Source organism: Streptopelia decaocto (assembly GCF_964273445.1).
Source record: "Streptopelia decaocto genome assembly, chromosome: 13".
Taxonomy (NCBI): domain Eukaryota; kingdom Metazoa; phylum Chordata; class Aves; order Columbiformes; family Columbidae; genus Streptopelia; species Streptopelia decaocto.
The window spans coordinates 9386885-9411255 of record NC_138668.1 but is presented as its reverse complement, the minus strand read 5'-3'; the positions used below and the strand labels follow the sequence as shown (position 1 = coordinate 9411255).

General features: G+C 52.4%; 1 protein-coding gene across 1 annotated transcript in view; it reads right to left on the bottom strand.

Annotated features, from left to right (window-relative positions):
* Positions 1 to 49: 49 nt before the first annotated feature.
* The window catches only part of PPL (periplakin), a gene marked incomplete at its 5' end in the record, with an annotated part of 28186 nt that continues 3864 nt past the window's right edge, over positions 50 to 24371 (bottom strand). The window contains 21 exons of the mRNA XM_082064122.1: positions 50 to 3627; positions 4130 to 4222; positions 4891 to 5007; positions 5963 to 6046; positions 6342 to 6492; positions 6839 to 7032; positions 7852 to 7990; positions 8082 to 8260; positions 9183 to 9340; positions 10033 to 10130; positions 10733 to 10884; positions 11717 to 11863; positions 12774 to 12896; positions 13937 to 14032; positions 14631 to 14738; positions 15172 to 15333; positions 15461 to 15502; positions 15777 to 15902; positions 16806 to 16926; positions 17827 to 17981; positions 18508 to 18607. Of these exons, the coding sequence (XP_081920248.1) occupies positions 943 to 3627; positions 4130 to 4222; positions 4891 to 5007; positions 5963 to 6046; positions 6342 to 6492; positions 6839 to 7032; positions 7852 to 7990; positions 8082 to 8260; positions 9183 to 9340; positions 10033 to 10130; positions 10733 to 10884; positions 11717 to 11863; positions 12774 to 12896; positions 13937 to 14032; positions 14631 to 14738; positions 15172 to 15333; positions 15461 to 15502; positions 15777 to 15902; positions 16806 to 16926; positions 17827 to 17981; positions 18508 to 18607 (5230 nt within the window). The 3' untranslated portion in view covers positions 50 to 942. The remainder of the gene's footprint in view (positions 3628 to 4129; positions 4223 to 4890; positions 5008 to 5962; positions 6047 to 6341; positions 6493 to 6838; positions 7033 to 7851; positions 7991 to 8081; positions 8261 to 9182; positions 9341 to 10032; positions 10131 to 10732; positions 10885 to 11716; positions 11864 to 12773; positions 12897 to 13936; positions 14033 to 14630; positions 14739 to 15171; positions 15334 to 15460; positions 15503 to 15776; positions 15903 to 16805; positions 16927 to 17826; positions 17982 to 18507; positions 18608 to 24371) is intronic.

The window sequence follows — 24371 nt, the reverse complement described above, 5'->3', positions numbered from 1 at the left end:
GCCAAAGATGAAGAGACTGCCATAATTAATAAAAAAAAACAACTTCTGATTGAAACCACTGCATTTTTATTTTGGTACTATAAATAGAATTCCCCTCTATTTCCCATTCCCTTACACAAGTAAATGAAACATGTAGCTGCATGTAACTCTACCAGCACAAATGGCTCTTCACCATGAGGTAAGCTAACTGTTTTGAAGGCACTTTGCGTTTGGTTACAGTTGGATGCTTTACACTTCCCTCTTGTGTTGGGCAATACTGCCATCCCTTCACGTACTTCTCGGTGACCTCTGTGATGGTTGAATGCTCCTCCTGATGCCATCAAATTACATCTGCTTCACTCTTCCCCAGCAGCATAGGCACATAAGTGAACAAAATGATGGTATTAAGGCATTAATGTAGTGATACTGAACTGAGATGTGTAGCACACCTTTGCTTTTTCAGTGCTGGTTTTCTCAGAGGATGATCCCATCATTTAGTCAGTTGTCCACGATGAAACTGTCTGGCTTACCAACATGCAGCTGTTGTAACCAGCTCCTGCTGGTCACCTTGGAGTCATCTTGACCTTCAGTCTCTCTAACGGCTGCTGTATACAGCTTTCTATGCGACTACGTGAGTATATGTTGAGGAAACTGCAGGTTCTGCTGAGTCTTTGAACTTAGGGTCTTTGCTGTCCTAAGGCTTTTTGTCTTGGTTTTTGTTAGGTTGAGTGATCAGGTAGGGATGAAGAGGGGGAGAAGGTTTTGCTGTAGTCCTGACAGATGTATTTTCCACTACTGGTGGTGCTTTTCTGCAGTGTATGACAGCAAGCAGTGTGGCTTTGTAGCACAGCTGGGGCAGAGGCTGTAGCATTTTGGAAGACGCAAAGGAGGGCAAGGATTCGCAGTGATCTGGTAGTTTAAGAAGTGGTGCAGCTCATCCTAGCTGCTCTTAAGAAAAAGTTTCTAAAGTGGAGGGAGCGCTGTGTAATTACTGCCGGACACCAAGACTGCCAGCTCCTGGATCGACATCTGCTTGTTGAGGTAACTGTTGTACTGAGCCGTGGTTAGCCTGCCGCTCTTCAAGGCGTCCTCAATTGAGAACTCTCTACCAGACTTTCTGTCGAGGATCACAGATGATTCCCCATTGGGACCCTTTATTGAGATCTCCTCCCAGTCACATTCCTGACTCTTCAGTTTGACAAACAGGTTCCATTCGATGAGGCCTAACACATGAGCTTCCTCTGGAGACATTTCTTTTCCTGTATCGGGGTCAATGACCACAATGGAGCGCCGCAGGTGGTTCTCTCTTTGTTCCCTCTTGATAGCCACTGTCTTCAGGCGGTTCTGGAGTTGCTCGATCTCTGCATCTTTATCTCTGGATAACTGCTTCAGATCATCTAACTCTCTTTCCAGAGCTTGGAATCTGGAGTCCAGGTTTATTCCACTGTCCATGTGCGTCATGTTTCTCAAATCTCGAGCTTCTGTTGCTGTGAGTTCAATCTCTGATTGCAGTCTCCTGGTTTCCATCAGCAGGTTCTGTTTCTCAAGGTGTAGTTTGTGGTTTTCCTCCCTTAATAAGTCTAGCTCCTTTGATGACTTGGAGTTGTTGAATTCTACCTCAGACAGCCTGGTTTCGAGGCGGTTGATGTCTGCATCTAGCTCCCTCTTACGCCTGGTTTCTTCCTCCAGATTGCTCTTCAGCTTTTGAATCTCATACTCTGTGTCTCCTTTGTCCACTTGGACGCTCTCTGAAAAGACCACTTTCTCTTTGACCTCCATCTTCTCCAAAGAAAGGAGCTTCTTTCTCAGGGCTTCTAGTTCAGTTTGCAAGACTTGTCTCCGGTGCTTCTCTTCTTCTAGCTCCAGCTTGAGGAGGGAGTGCTCCTTCTCTTGCTGGGGATCTTGCTGAAGGATCACTTTCTGTTTCACAGTTACTCGTTCTGTTGTCTCCCTCTCCTGTTCTTCTAACTCATTCAACCTGATCCTCAGCCTCTGCACCTCCAGTTCAGCCTCTCTGCGGGCCTGTCTCTCTTTCTCAAGTTCTTCTAGCTGACGCTCTAGCTCAGACCGCCGCCTCTGCAGCTTGCGGAGTTCTTCACGGAGGTCATCAATTTGTTTGAGCTCGCTCTCGATGCTCTGTGAGAAGGAGCTGACTTCAGCTTTCAAGGCAGGATCTTGCTCATACTTCACTACTTCCTGCTGGACCACTTTCTCCTTCACCTGGGAAAGCTCTTCCTCCTTCTGTCTTACTTTCTCTTCTTGGAGTAGCCGTTCCCTCTCCAGGTCAATGTGTTTCATCTGTTCATCTGCTAGCTGCACTCTCAGAGATTCCACCTCCTCTCTAGTCTTGGGGTCTTCCCGAAACTGCAGAATTTCTTGAACAACTTCCTTTGTTTGCACTTGAGGTTTGGCATCTTTCAAAGCTTGTATCTCTTGTTTCAACTGGTAGATCTCAAGATCAGCTCTTTCAATTGCTCCCGTCCTCTCTATGATTTCCTCCCGGAGTCGCTGGAGCTCCTTTTCAGTTTCTGGATCATTCTTGTACTTAATGACCTCTTTAATGACTTCTTTGACTTCTACCAGTGGCCCTCTGTTCTTCAGAGCAGCCAGCTCATTCTGGCAGCTCTTCAGCTGTTCGTCACCACCTCGGTATCTCCTCTCCTGCTCTACCAGCTCCAAACGAAGGTTGGCAACTTCATTTTCAGCCTTGGGATCTGGGCGTACAATCTCCCGCACTTTCTCCTGGACAACCACCTTGGAGTTCTCTTCCTCCAGCAGCTGGATCTTCCTGAGCAGCTCAGCCTTTTCCCGCTCGTTGGAACGACCCTTGGACTTCTCATCTTCATACTGACGACGGAGCTCGTTCACCTCTCTCTCAATGGCTACGTCTTTCTCTACCTTGAGCACCTCCTTGACAGTAATTTTGCCCTCAGCAATGGCCCGTTCCTTCTCAAGACGTTTGAGCTTCTCCTGGAGGAAGCTGAGCTCTTTCTCGTGCTTCTGCCGAAGGGCGCTCTCCCTCTCCTTGTTCTCTTGCAACATCCGGAATTCCATCTCCAGCTGGGGATCGTTCTGCAGCTTCAGCACCTCCTTCTCTGTTACCTTCTCCTGCTCTTTGTTCTTCTCGCTGGACAGCACAGCAATTTGTTGGCGTAAAATGGTGACTTCATTCTCTCTGGTTCCTTCCTGCCTCCTGAGGTCTTCTAGTTCTTCTCTGAGCTTCAGGATCTCATCAGCTTGAGCCTTATCTTGTTCAATGCGCAGAACCTCTTTCACTATGTACTCCTGCCCTCCTTCTCTCTTCTCATGCTCCAAAACCCGCAACCTGATTTTAAGAGCCTCCAGCTCCTCCTGGAGTACCTGGTTCTTGCGCTGCTCTTCTGCCAGGTTCTGCTGCAGTTTGTGAAAGCTCTCCTCCAGATGAGGGTCAGGCACTTTCTTCAGCAGTTCTTTCATAATGATAGTTTCTTGGGGCTTCTGGTTTTGCAGGTAGACAATGTTGTTCTGAATGGCTCGGATCTCTGCTTCTAGCTGCTGCCGACGCTGAGTCTCATCCTCGAGCTCTTTCTTCAACTTCCAGACTTCTTCCATGGGCCTTAAGGATCTTTTGGTCTGGAGAAAGTCTTGTGTCACTTGAACATCTGGTTGCTGTTGTTGAAAAAAAGATTGTGTAGTCAAAAAACACCAAATAATCATACTTTTGGTGCTTATTTTCAGTGCCTCCTGTGGCAAAACGACAGGAGGATGTTGAGCTTGGTTAATGGAGGTTGCCTGTTGCAAATGCTGAACAGGGTGTGTTTGCAAGCAGGCATCTCCTGAATTGTGCTGGGTTCCCAGCCTGTGAAAAGTGTTTTTTGTGGTGCCTGTTGCTGTCAGAACAAAGCTTTCAGCCACAAGGGACACTAATTCTGGCATGCGCTTGCCAAAAGAAGTGTTCAAAATGATGTGGAGCTTCCTTGGATGAGTGGGAGGTGGACTGGGGAACACAGAGGGGTTGTCTATCTAATTTAAGTGTCTGCTGATTAATGATTTTGGAGGCATGAAACGCTAGCTAGATTTATTTCTAGTTCAACTTGTCATAGCAAAGGCACACATGTATTATTTACATGCCTGTGCTTTCAGTATCACGTTGCCCCTGGGGATCACTTACCTGCCGCAGGAGGCTCTGAGCAAACTCCAGGTTCTGCAGCCTCTGTTTGTTCACAGCATTTACTTCGGTAAACTTGGCTGCCAGAACAGCTTCCTACAGAACAAACATGGATTGAAAAGAGGTGGTGGAACCAGGGGTGCTTGGTCAAGACTTGCTGAATAGATGCAGGCCCTAAAGAAGTGACCCTGGGTGCTATTCTAAAAACCTACAGTGGTGATCTACCCAGCTTTGGGGGAGAAGGGCGATTCTCATGCGCACACACTCTCGTGGTCATGCTGTACATTTCCTGCTCAAGAGATGCAAAAAGAGATGCAGCTGAGGAAGAACTGGGTGGACACTTCCAGCTGCCTCGATATGCAGGATGAGCTTGACACAGGTAGCAAACAGATCCTGCACAAATAGGTAGCTTGTGGCCTGTTCTCGCTGCATTTCTATGATGGGGTCTTTGGCAGTGAAATCTCGCTCTATATTTGAAAGTCTTGGGAGGTGAAAAAGGGTTTTGGTTCTTCTCCACCCTTTCCCCTTTCAGCAGAGAAGTGTTAAATCCAGCATTTTCCATCTCTCATTGTGCCCAGCCTGGTCCAAAAAAACCTGATGGATTAAGAATGATGAAAAATTCCTTCCTCCCCAATTCTCTGCCCTCCCCTGCAGTCCCCTGTGGGACCAAGGACACTGACAGTAAGTATAAGTGTTTGCAGTAACCCCATTGGTCCCATAAGGTGTCATCTGCTTTAGCTCACTGTAGGCCCCCCATTATTTACCTCTTCTTTCACTTTTGCAGCTGGAGACTGGAGCCTGGGCTTCTTGCTCATGTACCCATTCCGGCCATTCTCTAGGTCAAGGATGGACCGTAGCTTCTCCGCCTCCAACTCATAGTCCTACGGGAAGAATTTCCCAGGAGGAAAGTGAGATTACTGAGTCCCCTTCATGTACAGGTCCCTCCTAAACCTTGGCTTTAATGACTTCTTCCCTTGACCTGTGTGTTAAGTGAGCTGCTGAGGATGGTGGCATGTGCAGCACTGTTGGCAGGACCTCCCAGCAGGTTCTGAGGTGGGTACTGACCTGTGACTGTAACAGCACAGCTCAGGTGTGTGCTGACCTTCCCCTTATGTTACAGGTGCAGGGCTTGGAGTAGAAACTCTCACAGGCAATAAATCTGAGCCAGCTGCCATGCTAATGGCCATATGATGTCAACATCAGAGCAGATACAACCTGGTTTTGGCTCATCAGTTGACTGAGCAAGGGCACTAGGCTTTCTGTAGGTGACTCCTTGTAGGATGTAGGTGGTTCTGCCCCTCTGAGGCCCCACCTGCAGTGCTGAGTCCAGCTCTGGAGCTCTTGGTTCAGGAAAGCCATGGACCTGTTGGAGCGGGTCCAGAGGAGGCTACAAAAATGTTCAGAGGGATAGAACAGCTCTGCTGTGAGGACAGGCTGAGAGAAGAGAAGAGAAGGCTCTGGGGAGACCTCATTGTGGCTTTTCAGTGCTTAAAACAGGCTTGTAAGAAAGGTGGGGACAGACTTTTCAGCAATGCCTGTTGTGATAGGACAAGGGGTGCTGGTTTTAAACTAAAAGAGGGGAGATTCAGACTAGATAGAAGGAAGAAATTTTTTACAACGAGGGTGCTGAATCACTGTCCCAGGTTGCCCAGAGAGGTGGTGGATGCTCCATCCCTGGAGACATCCCAGGCCAGGCTGGACGGGGCTCTGAGCAACCTGAGCTGGGTGAAGATGTCCCTGCTCATGGCAGGGGTTGGACTGGATGAGCTTTGAAGGTCCCTTCCAACCCAAACCACCCTGTTAAAGTTCTCCCACCGGCAGAACTGCAGTCCTCACCTTCACTGCCTGCTGGTATTGCTGAGCTGTGGCAGAGACCTTCTGCACCTCCCGTTCCTTGCTTGCAATGTCACTGAGAAGCGCCTGGCATGCACAGAAATACATGTCAAAGGGAGCACAAAATCCAAACGCATCGTTCATCCTTTTTGAGGATTGCCATTAAAATTACAACACCGAGAATTACAACCTTCTCAAGCTGCCCTGCTACGTATAAACAAAGCACAGGTAGGACAGTGGAACCTTATAGCATAAAAATAAATAAAGCTAATTATTTATATTTTTCTATTTTTTGTTCAGGATCTAAGTTCTATTCCTTATCTTCTATTGTTGCTCTCTCTCCTCTCCCTGTGGAGCCCAGGGCACTCTCAGAAAGAATTACCACTTGGTTCTTCAGCTTAGTTTCCACTTGCTGGACGTTGTCAGTCTCCTGCGGCTCATAGTTAGGAATGTTGCACAGGAACCGGTTGACTTCATCGTAGCTGGTGCGGTAGTTGGAATAGGCGCTTTTCGCTTTCTGCAGGGTCTGTGTTCTGTAGGGGAAATCAGCTCCGCTTCAGTCATATCGCATCTCTTGTGATATCTTCTGCAAACATCTTTTAACCTGTCCTCACTTTCCCTGCTCACTAAAGAGACAGAGTTGTGCTTTTGCTAAAGTCTCCATCTATGTTGCAAGAGCACTTAATCCTAAAGGCTGCCCAGATCTATGCAGCCAGTGTGTGCCAGGAACCTTGTTCTCTTCCTCCTCAGCCCTCCCTGGAGCCCCTTCTGCAGCTGCTCGTTCCCACAATTGGTGTTATGCCTCTTCCAGATTCAGTGTGGTTCCAACTCCACTGTAAATAACCCAGCTCTCCAGGCCAGCCCAGTCCTCTGTCTTACCTGAGGTCGATTTGCTTGCTGAGATTGTTGAAGCGCTGGTTGAGTTTGTAGAGCTCGGCTTCTTGCCGTTCGATGTCAGGGCAGTGCTCCTGGAACTGGCTGGCCAGGGTGTTGGAGCACGTCTTCACCCGCAGCAAGTTCTGCTCCGCTTCGTTGAGCAGGAACTTTTTGGACTGAAGCTCGGTGCCCATGGCCTGCAGAAAAAGCAGGAGAAGGGGGGTTTTCTGGGGATGCACAGGTGCCAGGCTTTTGTCACTGCTCCCCATCAACTGTGGCAGCTGCACCAGAGCTGCAGAGGATGCTGAGGAACAGCTGAGCTGCAGGACTGCTGTGAGGTGTGGAGAAGAGCAAGCTAGAGGCTTGTATCATAAGCAGAGCCATCTGATAAACCTGATGGGGAGAAAAAGCCAGCTCTTGCTCCCTTCTCCACCTGTTAACCTTTAAAAACAAGCATACTGTGTGCAAAATACTTAGTGCTCCTCATGCCTTAAACCCTGTTCCTGCCAGTGCAACAACTCCAGAATGAGCTGTGAAAAGCTTTTGCATGTTAGTCTGGAAATGGGGACTTGATGGAAAAGCTGAAGGAGGACAGAAAATTCTGTCCTAGCTGGTTCTTGGCCTTTCCATAGCAGAAGGATTGCCAATTTTGGTCAGTAGCTTTTCCTAGGAATAACTGTTCTCAAAGCCTTGCCTAGGTCCATCTCTTTCATGTCAGGCCTCTGCATTGCTTTTCCCAGATGGTTTTATCCTTTCCTTCTCCATTAGTCCTTTTGTCAAATCACAAATATTCAACTGGTATTTGATTTCTGGTTTGGGATGGGAACAGTTTGCATTTTAAGTAGGTGAGGATGGCCCCAGTTAACATGAGGTCTCATCTCCAGCGGCGGGACGCCATCCCTTTACCAATTGATTCAAGCTTGCAAGTTGAGAAGCAATTACCCAGGATTTTGGAAAGCAGTTTTGTACATGGAGCATGTCAATAGGGTAGAAAACTGGCTGGAGACAACACTCACCAGCAGCTCTTCTGTCTTATGGTCTACCACTCGCAAATCCTCTGGTACCGTGTCATCAATGACCAGTTTGTTCTCATAGGTAGAGAGCAGGTCTCGGCCTTGTTGGAGGCTCCTCTCAAGCTGTGTGGCCACCTCAACTCTATAGGGACACAAGAGGGAACATGTTTAAGCACGCCTGCACCTGGCTCCTGCAGGATACTGTGTCATGCCAGGCTTAAGTCATGACTTACTTCTCTTGGGCAGCGCTGAGCAGCTGAACCACGCGGTTGTACTTCTTGTTGGTATTCTCCACCTTGTTCTTCACCAAGGTGGCACTGCCAGTGTTCGGCACGGATTCGATGAAGACCTCGCACTCCTGGATCTTCCTTGTTTTCTCGGGTTCAATGCGACGGACCTCGTTGGTGATGTTCTGCAATAGGAATAAAGCTTTTATAGCAATTGAACTAGGGCCTTGTGGCTACAAAGAAGCTGACCCTTGGCTGTCCAGTGTGAGAGGAGAGGTCAGAGCTGAGGGCTTGTGTTTGATGGCAGGTACCCTTCAGCCCTATAGGGGATAAAAGGATATTTTCTGTTGGCTTTCTGTTGACTTGTATCTCTTCTGGTGCAGGCAAGCTACCCCTTAGTAAGATAACTCTGGCTGGGGAGTGATTCCCACTGGCTCTCGCTCCGTTAGAAACGTGCTGGACTCATCTGGACCCGCTGGGCTCGGCCGCCTGACAGATTAATTCCTGCCTGGACAACAAAGCACTGCAGGCAGTTGCAACAATTTGCTTTCACTTGTGGTGGCTCCTGGATTTTGACACAGCTCTCAGCAGGTGATGTAACCAGGACCTGAACTTCCTCCTAAACCAAGGGAGGTTTGTGGCATGGAGCCTGGCTTAATTAGGCATTTGAAGGAACGGAAAGGAGCAGGATGCCACCAGCACTGGAGCCTAGCAGAGCTGGTCCACAAGGAAAAATGGTGCCCTGGACCATGTTTTCTTGCTCCTTTCTTAGCTGGTGATGGTCAACATCCCTGCTGTGCTTGGAATACGGGCAGGATCACACCTTGAGGGCTCCCCTCCCTGCAGCCATCACCTTTTTCCCCATTCAACCTTTCTGTGGCTGAGCTGGGCCAGGAACAGGTCAAAAGTTTTGGCTCTGAGGCTGTTCAAATGTCTTCTCCCCAGCTCCACTGGAAGCACCACCAGCTGTAAGCATTGCCCTGTGCCTGCATGCTCCTGGGCTCGGGGAGTTCTTACAGCACCCAGCATGCTGAGGACCACCCTGGAGACGCGCTCAGGAGCTTGGTCCCTGTTCAGCACTATCTGTCTACTTCCACAGCTGCGTACCTTCAGGTCTTTGGAGCGCTCAGTGCTGTCTTGCACAGCCCGACTCTGCTCCAGCGGCGGACGGAGGTTTGCTGTGATTGCTTTCTCCTGCTTGTCCAGGTCGCTATTCACTTTATCCAGACCTGCCAGAAGCTGGCGCCCCTGAACCGATGCAGCATCTGGATAATGAGAGAGGACCAGTTAGAGCCAGTTGGAACCTGGGTATAGGCTCAGTCCCACTGGTGAGTGCAAAACTCATATCCCCCTCCACTTCCCGAGCTCTGCCTGCTGCGACAACAGCCGGGCTGTGCTGCCCTTGCATGCAGCCCAGCACTGCACACTGACACTTGTCACCAGGTCCCTTAGGAATCCTGGAATCACAGAATGGTTTGGGTTGGAAGGGACCCTCAAAGCTCATCCAGTGCCACCCCTGCCATGGGCAGGGACGTCTTCACCAGCTCAGGTTGCTCAGGGCCCTGTCCAGCCTGGCCTGGGATGTCTCCAGGGATGGGGCATCCACCACCTTTCTGGGCAACCTGGGCCAGTGTTTTTACCACCCTCATTGTAGAAAATTTCCTCCTTCTATCTAGCCTGAATCTCCCCTCTTTTAGTTTAAAACCATTGCCCTTTGTCCTATTGCAACAGGCCCTCCTCATCTTTCTTATAGGTCACTTTTAAGCACTAAAAGGCTACAATAAGGTCCCCCGGAGCCTTTTTTTCTCCAGGCTGAACAACCCCAGCTCTCTCAGCCTGTCCTCACAGGAGATGGGAAGCTCTAGGTGACATCCCCCCTAAGATAGGCCACCACATAAGTTCAAGGCTACAGCAGCCTTTAGTGCCTGGGAAGGAGCAAGCCCTTCCAGCGCCGCACCTCCAATGCTGTCTGCCTTCAGCCCCTCGTAGCGCTGCTGGAGGGTGTTCTTGCAGTTGCCCGTCTTCTCCTTCACGTTCACATAGTAATTGGCAATTCTACAAAATAGGACAGTGTGCGCATCAGGTCAGAGTCAGGTTCTCAGCCCCTCCATTGCCCTGTTGCTTATCCTGGTGCTGCTCTGGGGACAAGGTGCAGCTCTGGAGGGGCTCGTGGGACCTGACCTCTCATGGCAGCCATGAAGGGAGTTGGGGAGGGGCACCTTCACCCCATGTTCACAAAGGGGTAGAGCAGTGTCTTCACCAGAGGGGTGAGAGCAGGGGCAGCAGCAAGGGTGGGTACCTGCCTGCTGAGAGAGGGTTGGGCAGCTGCCCCACTGGAATGCCCCCCCCACACTGGAATGCCCCCCCCCCACTGGAATGCCCCCCCCCACTGGAATGCCCCCCCCCAGAGAAGCAGGGACCTGGGTGGCTCTGAACTAACCCCACCCCATCTTGTGTGCAAACAGGATGGAATCCCTCCTGGAGGAAGCCTGAGGCTTCAAGCAGGCACAGCTTTGTTGTGGGAAGGGGCAGGACCCCCACTGTCAGCATTGCCAGACATGGGGATGCAGCAGTGGCGGTGTGGCCTGGGGCTGGTGAAGGCAAGAGCTGGTGCTGTGGGGCAGCGGGAGGGTCCGACACGGCTGGGGGGCACATACTGGTCTGCCAGTGCTATGGCTTCGGGGTCAGGCGGGGGGATCATGAAGCAGACTCCTGGGGCGCTGATCTTGTCTCCTGAGCCGTCTGCCACTTCCCAAACATCTCCGCTGTTCTTCTGCAGGGTGTAGAGGGCTCCTCGGCTTATCTGGCCCTGGGGAACAGGATCGGTCACAGCAGCAGGTCAGGAAACATCCCCTGCCCCTCTCCACGCCCGCAGCCCCGGGAACCTGCACTTGTGGGGTGGCAGGACTGGCATAAACCCAATCCCTTCTCTCAGCACTCTCTTGCTTCTCCATGTATCTGCCTTCTGCCAGAAACTCATGTGCCTGCTCCTCCCTCCCCCGAGCCTCCAGGAACGAAGCCATGCCTCCTCTTGCAGCCACCACAGCAAACAAATTCCCACTGGGGCAGAGAGGAGAAGGTGTTTCCAAGGCTCTGCTGTGGGTTTTCCTTTCAGAGGCAGGCAGCTGAGTCAGCCGGAGCTGCTCGCTCCTCTCTGGGCCCCAGCTGCCCCCGTGGCGTCTGTCCTTTGGTTGAGTACTCAGTCCTGCAAAGACTGATACCCTGAGGGTGGGGATGCAGAAGTGCCCACCGGGACTCTGCTGCTGATGGTGGGGTGAATTTCTTTCATCAGAAACGTGCCCAGGCATCTCCACCGTCCCAGCCTGGGGAGCGTGGGAATGTGACAGAGTCAGGCTGTCGCAGCCTCCCAAAGGGTGTGTGACAGGGCACTCTGTCTGCAGGGTGGACAGAGGCTGTGTTTCCCCAAGACCCCTCCTGCCCTGCTCCTCCGGAGCTGCCAAACCTGCTTTCTCACCAGGACAAGCGTGACCTTTGCCTTGTCCCCAGTGTGAGAAATACCACTGCTTGGGCACTGGCAAAAACTGCTCCTTCCCCAGGGGTCTCTCCCATCCCCAGTGCTCCCTGAGGAGAGAGTCCCCAGCAGCACCTCCGCATTGCACATGGGACAAGGGAGACATTACCTGCTCTCCTTCGTACTCGCAGAGAGCCTCCACGGGGACGGGCTGGAGCGGCATCTCGCGGCGGTACCGCAGGGGCAGGACGTGCTGGCTGCGCTCCTGCAGGGATTTCACCACTTCCTCGTACTTGTCCAAGGCCTTCTCCTGGTCCTAGCACAGGGTAACGACCAAAACCAGTGAAGAAACATGGGAAGAACGAGCTCCTGGGCTCTGCCAAACTAGGGAAGGGCTGGGGAGGAGCTCGTCCCAATGCTCTTTTCCTTATGCTGATGAAAATGGCTCCTTGGGTCCTGCTCTGCAGCCGTTACGTTCTTGCACTCTCCTGCCTGCTTTTGCAGCCAGGCTGAGGACTGGGACTGCAAGCTGCCATGCCTTGGCACTAGCCACGCCTTGGCACTAGCCACTGGGCTAGTAATAGCTATTCCCTGGTGTATGGTCCACATCTGCCTGGCTGCATATTGATGAATGGCCCCATTCCCAGCTGTCAGCTTTAATTAGAGCCCTGAGAAAAGGCTCCTTATTGGTTTTGCTCTATTTCTAGCTGTGCAGGTGGGTATCACACAATGGTGAGTGGGATGGAGCAGGCAGGAGGAGGACAGCTGTTGGGAAGAGCTATCAGCTGTCCCAGGACACGTGCATCATCTGGGCCTGCTGCAGCATGCTTGGGCTTGGGCTGGGCCAGTGGCTTGGCTCAGCACTGCCCTTCCCAAGTGGATGATTTCACATCTCGGCTCTCGGCAGCACAGATAGTTCCACAGCCTCCTCTGGCAGCAGGTCTAATTATGCTCCCGCCCTTAACGAGTGCTAGCTCAATGAGAGAACAAATAAAAACCAGCCCGGTGAGCAATTATGTTGCTATGGGAGAGGCAATCTCTAGCTGGAGGGGAAAGAAGAGTGGGTGAAGGCTGGGCAGTGGGAGGCAGCAGCATGATTCTGCTGCTCACCATGCTGAAAGCTGGGCTAGATGCCTGCTCCAGCAGGGATGTCCCTCCACTGGTGTCACAGGGACACTGGCTCCTGCTGCTGCTTCCCTTTCAGTCCTGCCTGCACCAATACTCACGTCCAGCTCCCGGAGGAGAGACTCGAGCTGGTATCTGTCCTTGAACTCTGGGCTGAATTTTTGATCCAGGTCTGTATCCACCTTCTTCAAGAGCTCCTGGGCATCCTTAGCGTCTTTCTGAAACTGCAGGAAGGCAAAGCCTCTTGTGAGAGAGGGTCCTGCTGAAACACGAAGCAGACCCAATCCAGCACCCTGATTTTCATGCTGCCTAGCACAGGGGCAGCCACCAGGCGCCTGGACAGGCATCTGAGCACTCAGAAGTTCATGGAGAAATGTGAGGAATCGCTATTTCCCACGCTCAGGACAGCAGAGCTAGGGGAAAGACAACCAGGGGCAGCTTATTCCATGATCTTCTGCTGCAGAGTTCTTAAATCCTGCCTTTTCCCACCCTCAATTTCGTTTCACTTGGACAGCATCGTGATGGTGTGTGGTGGCTCCATTGCCAGCGCCAAGGAGAAGGCAGAGCCAAGCCCTTCCACACACAAACCACCCCCTGGAGCAGTTATTCTGGCAGATACCCACAAAAGGCACTGCCTGGGCTGGGCACCACGGTTCAGCTTTGGCAACAGACTCATCACGTCGTCAACACACCCAGGCTGTGGGAAAGGAATCCAGCCTGACCTGCTCCCCTGCAGAGCCTCCCTGGCTGTCAGATGCAATTTATCCAGCAGACATCTGTCTGTTGAGCTCAGTTGGGGCTCTGAGCCCTTGCACAGGGCTCGCCGGGGGGGCAACTCTGTTTTCTGCAGGTGTAACTTCCCCACTCAGACCTGTTCTGCTTCTGCAAGAAGCATACAAGGTCTCCCCATGTCTTGTTTTGGGGGTGAGATACCTCCATGAGATACCTCCACTGTCCTGCAGACAAGGATACCGGTGTTGGACTGTGGCTCTTGAACCTTGACATCAGAGCAGCTGCTTTCTGCAAGTCATGCTTTGCCAAGGAAGTACTGACCTTTCATGCTCAAGCAATTAGGACGTGTTATATCAGCACAAGTCGGTTCTCCTAGCCTTCAAAGCCCCGTAGACTAGAGGACTCAATCTTTTCTACCCTATTTCCAGAGCAGCCATACCAGTTGGTATCCTGGGATCTCCTGCAACCCAGCACCTACTCTCTGGGCTGTGCAGAGCGAAAAATAATGCCTCACTACCCAGGGATCTGGTACCTTGTGGAAGTCCTCCATGAACTTCAGGTGGCTCTCCTCACAGATCAGTAGGTTGAGGTACTCCTTCCAGTCAGCGTGCACGGCCTCGATGTGAGCCTGCAACACAGGGGTGGAGGGGACGTTGGAAGGATGTCCTGTGCTAGGGGTGATCCTGGGCTGCCCACCAGAAAGCACCTGCTTCCCTCTTGAGCAAACAGCTCCTTGGCTGCCTGTGAAGCTGCCCAGATGCTCTCAGATCAAAGAGAGAATGAGAATACTGGAGAGATGTTCCAAAGCTGGGATGCTCCTATGGGAGCGTGGAGATAGATGGAAGGAGGTGGCAAATCCTGTGGCCTTATGTCCATCTTCCCGCAGAAGGTAGAACTTGCCACCATAATTTATCCTTTGTAGGCAGGAGGCACAGGGTTATCACCACAGGAACGAGGACCATGGGAAGAGCTACTTAGGTTTATCTCAGCTCCTCCAATGGTACACACTTGCAAGCGAAGGAGACTTTTTTCCCACTTGGCATCCAGGGAAGTAAACTCAAGAGTCATGCTGGCACCAGGTCCCACACTTGTAGAAGGGCTGGGGGAGTCTCAGGAATTAAACTCAAGAGTCATGCTGGCACCAGGTCCCACACTGCAGAAGGGCTGGGTGAGTCCCCTGAGCTCTGCGGCAGGCGGGGAAGCTGGACCCCATCCCTGATGCTCACCTCAATGGCATTCTTCCCAGGGTGATTCTGGGCGAGCAGCTGATCTCCATCCGCATGCAGCTTGTTGATGGCCTCCTCCTTCTCCTCCAGCTTCCGGTGGATGAAGTTCTAGACGGAGAGAAGTAAGATGCTGATTCCCACACAAAGAGAGGGGAACCTGTCTGCATCCTGTGACCGAGCTACTCTGCAAAGGCCAAAAGCCTGATATTCCCCTACTGCAGCTCCTGTTTCTCCTTCCCTTGCAGATGTTGCTAAAGATGTGACTCTTGCCAATGAATGCTGAGATAAGGGAGCAGGGAATGAGGAATCTCCTGAGCTTCCTCATTGCTTTATTTCTGGCAGGAGGTAAGGATTAACCTTACTATCCATGTGCTATCATCTGTACACCTCAAAGTGCTTCACGCTGGAGTGGGGGAAACGGAGGCACAGGGGAAAGAACATTTTCTGTCCCCGTCCAACCCCTAGCCTGCTCCCTTGGCTCCATGCCCCCCTCCCTTGCTGCAGAGCACCCAGCCAGCATGGGGCCGGGCAGCCCACGGACCTCGTACTGGCGGCGCCGGCTGGGGTAGTCCAAGTTTTGGTCGCTCCAGTCATAATGGGTCCTGTCCTTTGCCTGCTGATCCAGCCAGTAGAGCTTGTTGGTGCAGCGCTGCATGTAGTCCTGCAGCGAATTCAGATCCTGCTGCCGCTGCTGGGAGCCGGCCTGGAGAGGGTCAGAGGGAGAGATCAGCCCAGAGCTCCTCTTGATGGGTCCCCTGTGGGTGTTTGGCCACTCTGGCAAGGGTCCCCTGCAAAAGGGCTCTGTCCCTGGGATCTGGGAGGTCTCTTACCAGCAGCTTCTGGTATTTGGCTTGGAAGTCACTCGTGTGTTCCTGGTAACAGAGGAGAAGCAAGGCAAGAGTTAGGAGCACGTCTCTGGCGAGTGGTGGTCTGGCAGGGGCTGGGTGAGGGAGAGGAATGTGGGCTTTATGGGGTTTGCCTCATTGTAAAGCTATAGTTGGTGTATGATGCTGAGGTTTCAGGTTAGGCGTGGATTTACACAACCACCCAGCTTGGTCCAGGCAGTAGGAGCTTGGATGGTGGGATGCCCTCGCCTTCCTCAGTGGCTGGGGATGGGGCAGCAGGGAGAGGGGCCAGAGAACTGACCTTGTTGCCTTCTTTAACGATGTGTGGGCCAATGGCCATGACCTCGTTGTGGAAGATGTTGTGCTCTTCTACTTGGCTGTTGACCAGCGGCAGGTCAGTCCCAAAGCCCTTGCTGCTTAACGCATCCTGCAAAACACAGGGGCTGAGGTTAGCAATGGGAGAACGGGATGCAGCAGCTAAGACCTGGGAAACTCCCTTTGGAGGTGGACATGGAGCTGGGCTTGGACAAACACCGGTGATGGCAGCATGTGGGTGCCTGGGAGCCCATGGGTGAAGGTGTCTGTGCCAGATGGTGGCCATGGGAATGCTAGTTTGGGGGTTTTAACACTTATCTGGCTGTAAGAGTGTAGTGCTGGGATACAATGAAGAGGAAGGGCCACAGAGTAGAGCACAAAGCAGCTGGTAACTGGGGATGCCATGCCCGGGAGCCAAGAGGAGAGGTTAAGGCTGGTTCAGTCTTGGGAGGAGAAGGCTTTGTGGGGAGACCTAACAACAGCCCTCCCATAACTACGGGGAAGTTACTGAGTAAACGGAGCCAGGTTTTGCAAGGTGGTGTGTGATAGGGAGATGAGAGATGACAGGCATTAACTGAACCAGTGGAAGGCTGGGTATAAGGAGAAGCTTTTCTACTCTTAGGATAGTGGGGTGTTGGAGCACACTGCCTGGAAAGGGAGTGTGGTCTCCAACCTCAGCTAGGGAAGGGCAGAGGTTTGCCCAAGCTCACCCAAGAGGTCAATGGCCAGGCTGAGCTGTAGGAGCTCATCCTCTGAAGGCCAGGCTGGTGCACTCCCCTATGGCTGCCCTGATCCTCCAGAGCTTTTCCTTGCTTAGCCCAGCTGCTGCCAGCAGCGGCAGCTGGTCTTGTCCCGCCACCTCTGCACCCTCCCCTGCCACCCAGCACCCCTCCTCCTTCCCATGCTGTTTGCAGCTCCCTGCAGCCAAAAAGATCTCCAGGAGCCTGTTTCTCCATGGGGAGATGGACAAGGTCCTGCCTGTCCCTAGCTGGTGCACTGATGGTTCCTTGGGTACCTGTTTCTCATCGATCACTGTTGACCAGTTGACCTGGGGCTCAATAGGCTGCAGGGGTAAGTTGTAGATCTGGTCGTGTTTCATGCGCAAGTTTGTCACTCGTTCCTTCAGCTGCCGGATGCTGTGGGAAGGGAAAGATGAGGGTGGGATGCAGGTTGTGGGCATAGGCTGGCATTAGCATTGGTAGCTATAGGTGAACCTCTCCCAGCTCCCCTGTGGAGGGAGGACTGTCCTTGGGGGACTTCAGTGAGCCCAGTGCTGCCTGGCAGGCTGGCAGCAGCCACCTTGTGCAATAAGCCGAGGAGGGAGAGGGCAAAGGTTCCCCCATGCACCGTCCCCTGCCAAGGGCTGCAGCACGTCTGCCAGCTCCGAGCAGGCTGGTGCTGCGGGAGAGCAGGGTCTGCCTGCACAGCAGGCAGGTATCACCCCATGGTGCTCCGTGCAGAGTTGCCATCAGCAGGTGTGCAGCTGTTCCCACCCTACCCCTGCCTGAGGATGGCTGCAGGTTCTGCACCTCTAGCGCAAGTTGGGCTGCGGAGCAGCCTGTGGTGCCTCCTCCAGCTGCAGAGGGGAGCTGAGCAGAGCCCTGGAGAAGTGTCATAGAGTTATAGACTCATAGAATGGTTTGAGTTGGAAGGGACCCTCAAAGCTCATCTAGTCCAACTCCTGCCATGAGCAGGGACATCTTCACCCGGATCAGGTTGCTCAGAGCCCGGTCCAGCCTGGCCAGGAATGTCTCCAGGGATGGGGCATCCACCACCTCTGTGGGCAACCTGGGCCAGTGTTTCACCACCCCCATTGTAAAAAATTTCTTCCTCGTGTCTAACCTGAATCTCTCCTCTTTTAATTTAAAACCATCATCCCTTGTCCTATCACAACTGACTCTGCTAAAAAATCCATCCGCATCTTTCTTATCAGCCCCTTTTAAGTACTGAAAGGCTGCAATAACGTCTCCCCAGAGCCTTCTCTAACCCCCGCAAGGCTCTGGGGACAGGTCTGCCCACCCTGCTGTGGTACTCACTCTTCTGTGATCATGTCACCCTGGGGGTGCTTCATGTGCCGGGCGATGGCTGCATCCCCATCTAGCACATAGAGCAGCTTGTCGGACTCGGTGAGTTTCTGAGCTGTCAGGTCCTTGTGCTGCGCAGGCTGGCATGCCTTGATCTTGTGCAAGTCCTGGGCAGGCAGAGAGTGGGGAAGAAGGGTCACCAGGGGAAAATAAAATGGTATCCAAGAGGCCTGAGCGAGGTTCTCCCATAGCACTGCCCCTGGGTACCAGCTCTGCTGTCTCATGTCCTTCAGGGATGTATTTTGCTTTCCCCTGCTTATGTTAGCCCCAAGGAAGGGCTGTGGCTGGGGCAGCTGTGTCACCTGGGGATGCACTGTACCATTCGGGAAGAGGAGGACAGTTCAGGCCCTTTCTCCACCCCAGCTGCCTGCTGGGATGCACATCCCTGCTGTGCATAGTGCTACTCTGCCCTGGGTAAAGAAGAATTTTGGGGCCCCATCACCTGTTACACTCCGCCTCACCTTCTTCCCACAATCTGGGGGAACCCATGTGTCCCTCCCTTATGGAACCTGCCATAGGGCAGGGTGACCACGTAGATGTGCCCGAGGAGAAGAGGGGAAACAGCAGTGAAGTGGGAAGGGCTGCGGCAGGAGGGGGCTGGAGGGGCAGAGCTGCTCAGGGGACACGGCTTACATTCTGCATTCGGGAGTCGATCTCCACGATGTTTTTCTCCACCTGGTCGGCATTTTTCTGCAGGCGCTCTATGAGCTCAGTCAGCTCTTTACTGGAGATGCTGGGGAGAAAGAGGGGAAGAAAAAGTGGGACTCGTCACCCCACAAACACGGCCAGAACCTTAAGAGGCTGCTGTCACGGTGCTGTGACCTCGGGGGTGGCCGGGGGCCAGCCCAGCCTGCCAGGCACTGCAGCTGTGTGTGACTCACTGCCGCCTTTCTAACACTTTCCAAAATACGCTGCTCTGCCAGGATGGGGGTAGCGGGTGGGGACATCGAGCCTCCCGCACGGTGGAAATGGGAGCGATGCTGTAGGCAGCCCTGAGCCTCCCTTGGCCTCGAAGCAAGACAGAAAACTGTCATTTGCAGGGGACGAGGAGAAACAGAGGAGCCTGAGCAGCAGAGACGACCTGAGGCCCATGCAGACAAGCAAGATGGCCCGGGTGAGTCTGTTGCCTGCAGACCAGGGCTCTGCTGCCTGCACCCCCTGTGGGATGCAGCCCTGCCTAGGAGCCCCTGCTGTGCCGCTCTGTGCTGTGCTCAGGGCTTCTTTGCTCTGCCAATTATTCACAATTTAAACCAGATAAAGGGATGGGTCAGCACACATTGCATCTATCTTTTGGTGCTTCGTCTCTTGCTAGGCACTGGTTTTTGCTCCCAGTGTGATGCTGGCCCAAGCCTCCCCATTTGCAGCTGGGCTGGCAGGGTGCAGGGCCAGCTCAAATAATGCCAGCCTCACTCTAGGGACAGCTGAGTTAGAACAGAGTCAGAACAACCCGTGACGCAGCTTTTGCATTGCCAGAGTTATTTTAAACATTTTGTCCTCTTGCTGTCACTTTGGCTGCAAGGAGTGGCTGCAGTGTGCCAGGGCCAGCTCCAGGGCAGCCTCCTGCTGTGGTTCTGCAGACCGGAGGCAGAAGGTGGGGTGTGCTCCTCACCAGTCCCTGCAGCTGGAGGGGTCCTAGAGCCAAGGCTGGTGGCAAGGCTGGGGCTTGTGTCCCAGCTGTGCTGCTTTGCCATGTGGGCTTAGGCCAAGGGTTGGTTCACTCCAATCCTAACCACCTATAGAGTAGGGATAACAAGGCTTAATGATCTCATTATGTGGTGGTAGAATTAATCTTTATATGGCTCTTGGAAGAGCTAATTGCTGTTATAGATGCCATCAGGTGAGTTGTGTGTCTCCTGCAAAGGCTGACAGGCTGAGGGAGAGCAGAGTTGTCTGTTGGAGCTCCGGCATCCCAGCCATGCTTGCTCGAGGTGCAGGAGGATCCTGTGGCAGCTCTTCATCCCCAGGTGGACAGCTTCATCCAGCAGCTTTGTCTCCTCAGCTCTGAGGGGTCCTGCAGCACCTATGTCCATCATAGGGCAGGGTTGGCCAAGTGAGCTTCTCCAGGACAACACAAGGCATGTCCTCCTGTCTTCCACAGCAAGGTGGGCCAAAACTGAGAGTGGAAATGGCCTGTTTACCAAGGCAATCCTCTTCCACAGCTTTGCAGTGGCTTCCCTGGACGTGTGCCAGTGCTCAACTACCAGCAGGTAAGTGCAGTATGTGGCATCAGCAGTCCTGTGCATCTCAGGGACCGCACGCAGTCTCCAGCCAGGGCCTCTCAGCTTGCTGCCTTTCCAGTGTGGGCACTGGGGCAAAAAGCTTGGCAAGCCCAGAGAGTCTGTCCAGCCCCTGTCCTGGCACCAGTGCTGAGCTTCAGGACACGTTTCTGCCTGCCAACGTGTGCTATTGCTTTTGATGCAGCAGAACGAAACAAAGCTCAGCTCTGGAGTTGTTCCCCCCTACCTCAATCCCTGCCTTGGGCTGCAGGAGCTTTGTAGCATCTGACAGCTCCACAAAAGTTCACACTTCCCTGGGAAGTTCTGGCGTGGGCAGGATTTACACTGTTGTTTGGGGTTTTTTTTCTTTTTATAGAAGCCACATCATCAGGATGGTACTCGGCATGGCTGGTGGTTTGTGTCTGTCACCGCTGCTTCTGCTGCCTGGCACCTCCTGACAAGCAGAGGAATTGCCCTAATTATGGGCTCTCTTGCATCAGCAGAAATGAACTGAGCAGGTATCTCTGAGCAGGGGAGCAAACGAGGGGGTCATTGTGAGTCATACAGCTGGTTGCAATAATTGCAAGGATGAGCCTTGTTTTCTGTTCAACAATCACAGCTGGAGGGTGCAGGGGTCACCGGGAGATGGCTGTGAGTGGCTGGATCCTGCTGCAATGGTAGAAGCAGCTCTTCAAAGTCCACTTGGGAGTTTCCCCTAATCTGCATCCTCCCATGTAAACCAGGGAAGACATCAGATTAAATCAGTGGAGAGAAAGTGGTTTGAAGCTGGGTAACTAAAATGTGCTACATGTGTTTGTGAGTCTTCAGATGACGGTTACCTAGCACTAGCACCTCCTGCGTCCTGGGAAAGCCTGCAGTCACCAAGGAGCCTTCCTCATCTCTCACTGATCAGCCTGAGCTTTGAGGGCAGGAGAGGCCAGTTATCCAGGTGGGAGCTTGGGATGCTTTGCTGCAATAGCCAGGAGCTGAACTAGAGCTGAGCAGGGCTCAGGAAGAGCTGGCAGGGCTTGTCTCCACGTTGCATGCCTTGGTGTCAGTGTTTTCTAGCAAGCCTGTGAATGAGTCTTCAGGGTTTTAGTGGATCTACAGCATGGATGAAAAAAAATCCCCAAAAGCAGAAGAGGTTTGGAGCTCTTCTAGTTCTGGTTTTGATTGAAACTTACAAATTTTACAGGGGAACTAAAATTAAACCGGCGATCATTTGGGATCTGTAGCAACGCTGTGTTTTAGCCATGGCTTCCCACGCTGTTGCTGCTGATCTGGTCTAGCAGACCTGAGCCTGAAGCCTCTGCCCAGCCTTTATGCTTGTTTTGCATCAGCAAAACTGATCTTGAGTGCTGGAAACCAGATAGTGCAACACCCAGGCCCTGACCCTCTTACTCAGGTACCGGCTTTGCTGCTGCTGGAACAGCCAGGCCGGTTCGGTGTGAGGATGACGTGTCTGGGCAAGGCTGTGCCCCTTGTCCCCTTCTCCCTGTTCTTCCCCTGGGTCTGAGCCACAAGCTCTAATCACCCCCATTAATCACCAAGCTGGGCTGCCTCTGCGCTGCCATCTGGGTCCCATGCTGCCCCCAGCCATGCCCTGCTCCCCAGCGCCAGGGGCAGAGCCACCTCGAGCCCTGGCGATACCTGGGGGACAACAGCCCCTTCTCCATCACTGCAGGGAGCAGAGCAAGTGTCGGGGCTGGGGGAACAGGGAGGGTAGGGGATGGCATTTCCCTGTGTCGGAGAGGACGGTTTCCCTGGTAATCCAGAAACTGCTGCTTTGATGTGCAGTATCTGGGTGACCAGGGAAAAGCAAACGCAGAGCTTGCTCGAAGCAAGCAAGGACATGCTCAGTTGTGATGTGGGCATGACTCTGCTGCTCAGCAAGAAGAGCTGTTTGCTCTCTCCACCTCTGTGGTTTGTGTGAGAGTCACTGACAGAGTAGGTGACTGTCACCAGCTGAGGTTTTGCTGCAGAGAAATCTAAGAGAAACCTCCCACAGGAGCTGGGTATCAAAACAGCCACCCCAGTGTCAGGGGAGCTGCTTCTCTGCACCCCATCCTCTGCAGCTCAGCCCCCCTGCTGCTTCAAATGCAGAAACAAGTGTGCAGAAATAAATACAGAAAGAAGGGAGTTCTTATTCTCTTACAAGATCTCTATTATTTCTGTATTTATTTCTGCATACTTATCACTTCTGTGCTGTGCCACTTAATCAACCAACTTGGACATTACCAAATGAGAAGATCAGCCCTATTAATTCTTGTCCCCTCCATAGCTGGGTCTTTGTTAATAAAACATAAGGATGTGCACGGTCCCTGCATCCATCTGGATGTCAAGCAGGGCACTGAAGGGAGCAGCTGGGAAAGCTGAAGCCTGGCTGAAATCTCTGTGCCAGGGGATGGAGGAGGCTGGCTTCCCCATGCCCTTTGTCTGCTGAGAGGAGGAAGATTCATGAGAAGCACAAGGTGATGGGCAAAGAGGTGAGAAACCCGTGGCTGGCCCAGGAAAGGTGTGTGGATGGGATTTGCAGGACATTGCTCTTTCAGAAAGCTGCTGGGAGGAGTCGCAGGTGCATCTGGGCTTTGGAGCAGAGCTGCTGGCAGGGTAAGGTAAAGGGCTTCCAGGGCCAAAACACAGGCAGGAGGGGATGGCCGGAGCGTAGAGCAGAGCTGGGAGGGACGGGGGCAGGATTTGGCTGTAGCCCAGCTGGGACAGGCAGAGCACATGAGACTGAGCAGAGGCAGGAGCAAAGGTGCCCAGGGCATGGCCCTTGTGAGGCTCCAGCAGAGGGAAGGGAAATGCAAAGCTCTTCTGCTAAAATAGATAAGTCTTTGTTTTTTTGTGTGTGTGTGTTTTGGTTTGGTTTTTTTTTTTTTTTTTTTTAAAAAAAAAAAAAAAAGCCTGGAAAAAACTGGCTTTGCCATTTCTGGAGAACTTTAACATTTTCTGATCAGGAAGGAAAAAATGATATCACTCATGAAAAGCTGCACTTGGCAGAAGTGTTATTGCCTTTCAATGGCTCTTTTTGAGCAGCTGTAGCATCGCCTGGCTGGTGTGAAGGACCTGAGATGATTCCTGTGAGGAACGGGAGGGTTTTCTCAGGTGTCTCCAAGCCAGGGAGCTGGGAGGAGGCAGCTGCTCTTTGGCAGACTTCACTTCATCCACGTACCACAATTCTGACATCAGGTGATGCTTTATTTCAGAGGGACTTGGGTTTTTCTTCGGGTTTTGGTTGTGTATTTTGTGCTAAGACAGATTCTCAACGGACAAAAGTGATGATAATTATTATGATATAGAAACTTCACTGCTGGACTTTTTTCTCTCTTCCCGTTAGTTTGCACCCTCACTGATAAAAGTAATTTTGGAGCAAACTTCCCCAAGGCTGGCAATTCCGGGATGTCGGCAGGTTCTCACCCTGGTTTTGCACTTGCTGGCAGGTGGCAGGAAATTCCTTTGATTTCTGTCTCCTTTTTTCCCAAACAAGAAGGCTATTTCATTAATCCCCCCAAGTGAGGATGTTCGATCAGATACTTGTGGAGGTTTGACTGCTCCAGCTAACTGTGGTCCCTGGGAAAGCTCCTGCTGGAAGCTTGTCCCATGAATCAGATACTTGCTGGGAAGGTTAACGTGAAAGATTCTGTCCTGCTCCTTCCCCCAGCCCAGCAATGCTGGCCATGCCTCTGCCCTCCTGCTGAGAAACCTCCCCGGGCCAGGAGCTTCTCCACAGGTGGGACCACTTGGCCAGGGACAAGCAAGTTGGTTGAGGATGAAGCCTGAACATTGATCCTGGTCCTGCTTACTGCATCCCACTACTGGGATGCACAGATGGGGCATCAGGCAATGACCACCTACTGCTGCTTTCCATTCCATCTCTGTTTAATTTTCAATTATACAGAATTCATAAAACACACGCCCATGTGAGACCGGACTTTAGGAGGGACTTTAATTGCACTTTAAATGCCCTTAAAGCTCCCTGAGCCACAACTACCACTGCATGATATTTCCTTGTGCCGCTTATAACAGCACTGGAGTGAAACTGTGGCAAAGCAGAGGACACAAGGGCTGGGCTATGGCCAGTGTAATTCAGGTTTGGGAGAGATTAAGATCTGTCTCACAACTCCAGAGCAGTGTGCTGTCAAGCTACCCACGTTAGGGTGTAGCTGGACAGCAGGGTTGCTGTGTTTAGTCCAGCTTGTTTCAATTATATTTGTCTTCCCTTGTAGCAATGGTGATATATTATTGTAATGCACATGGAAATTAAAGCAGAAATAGGCC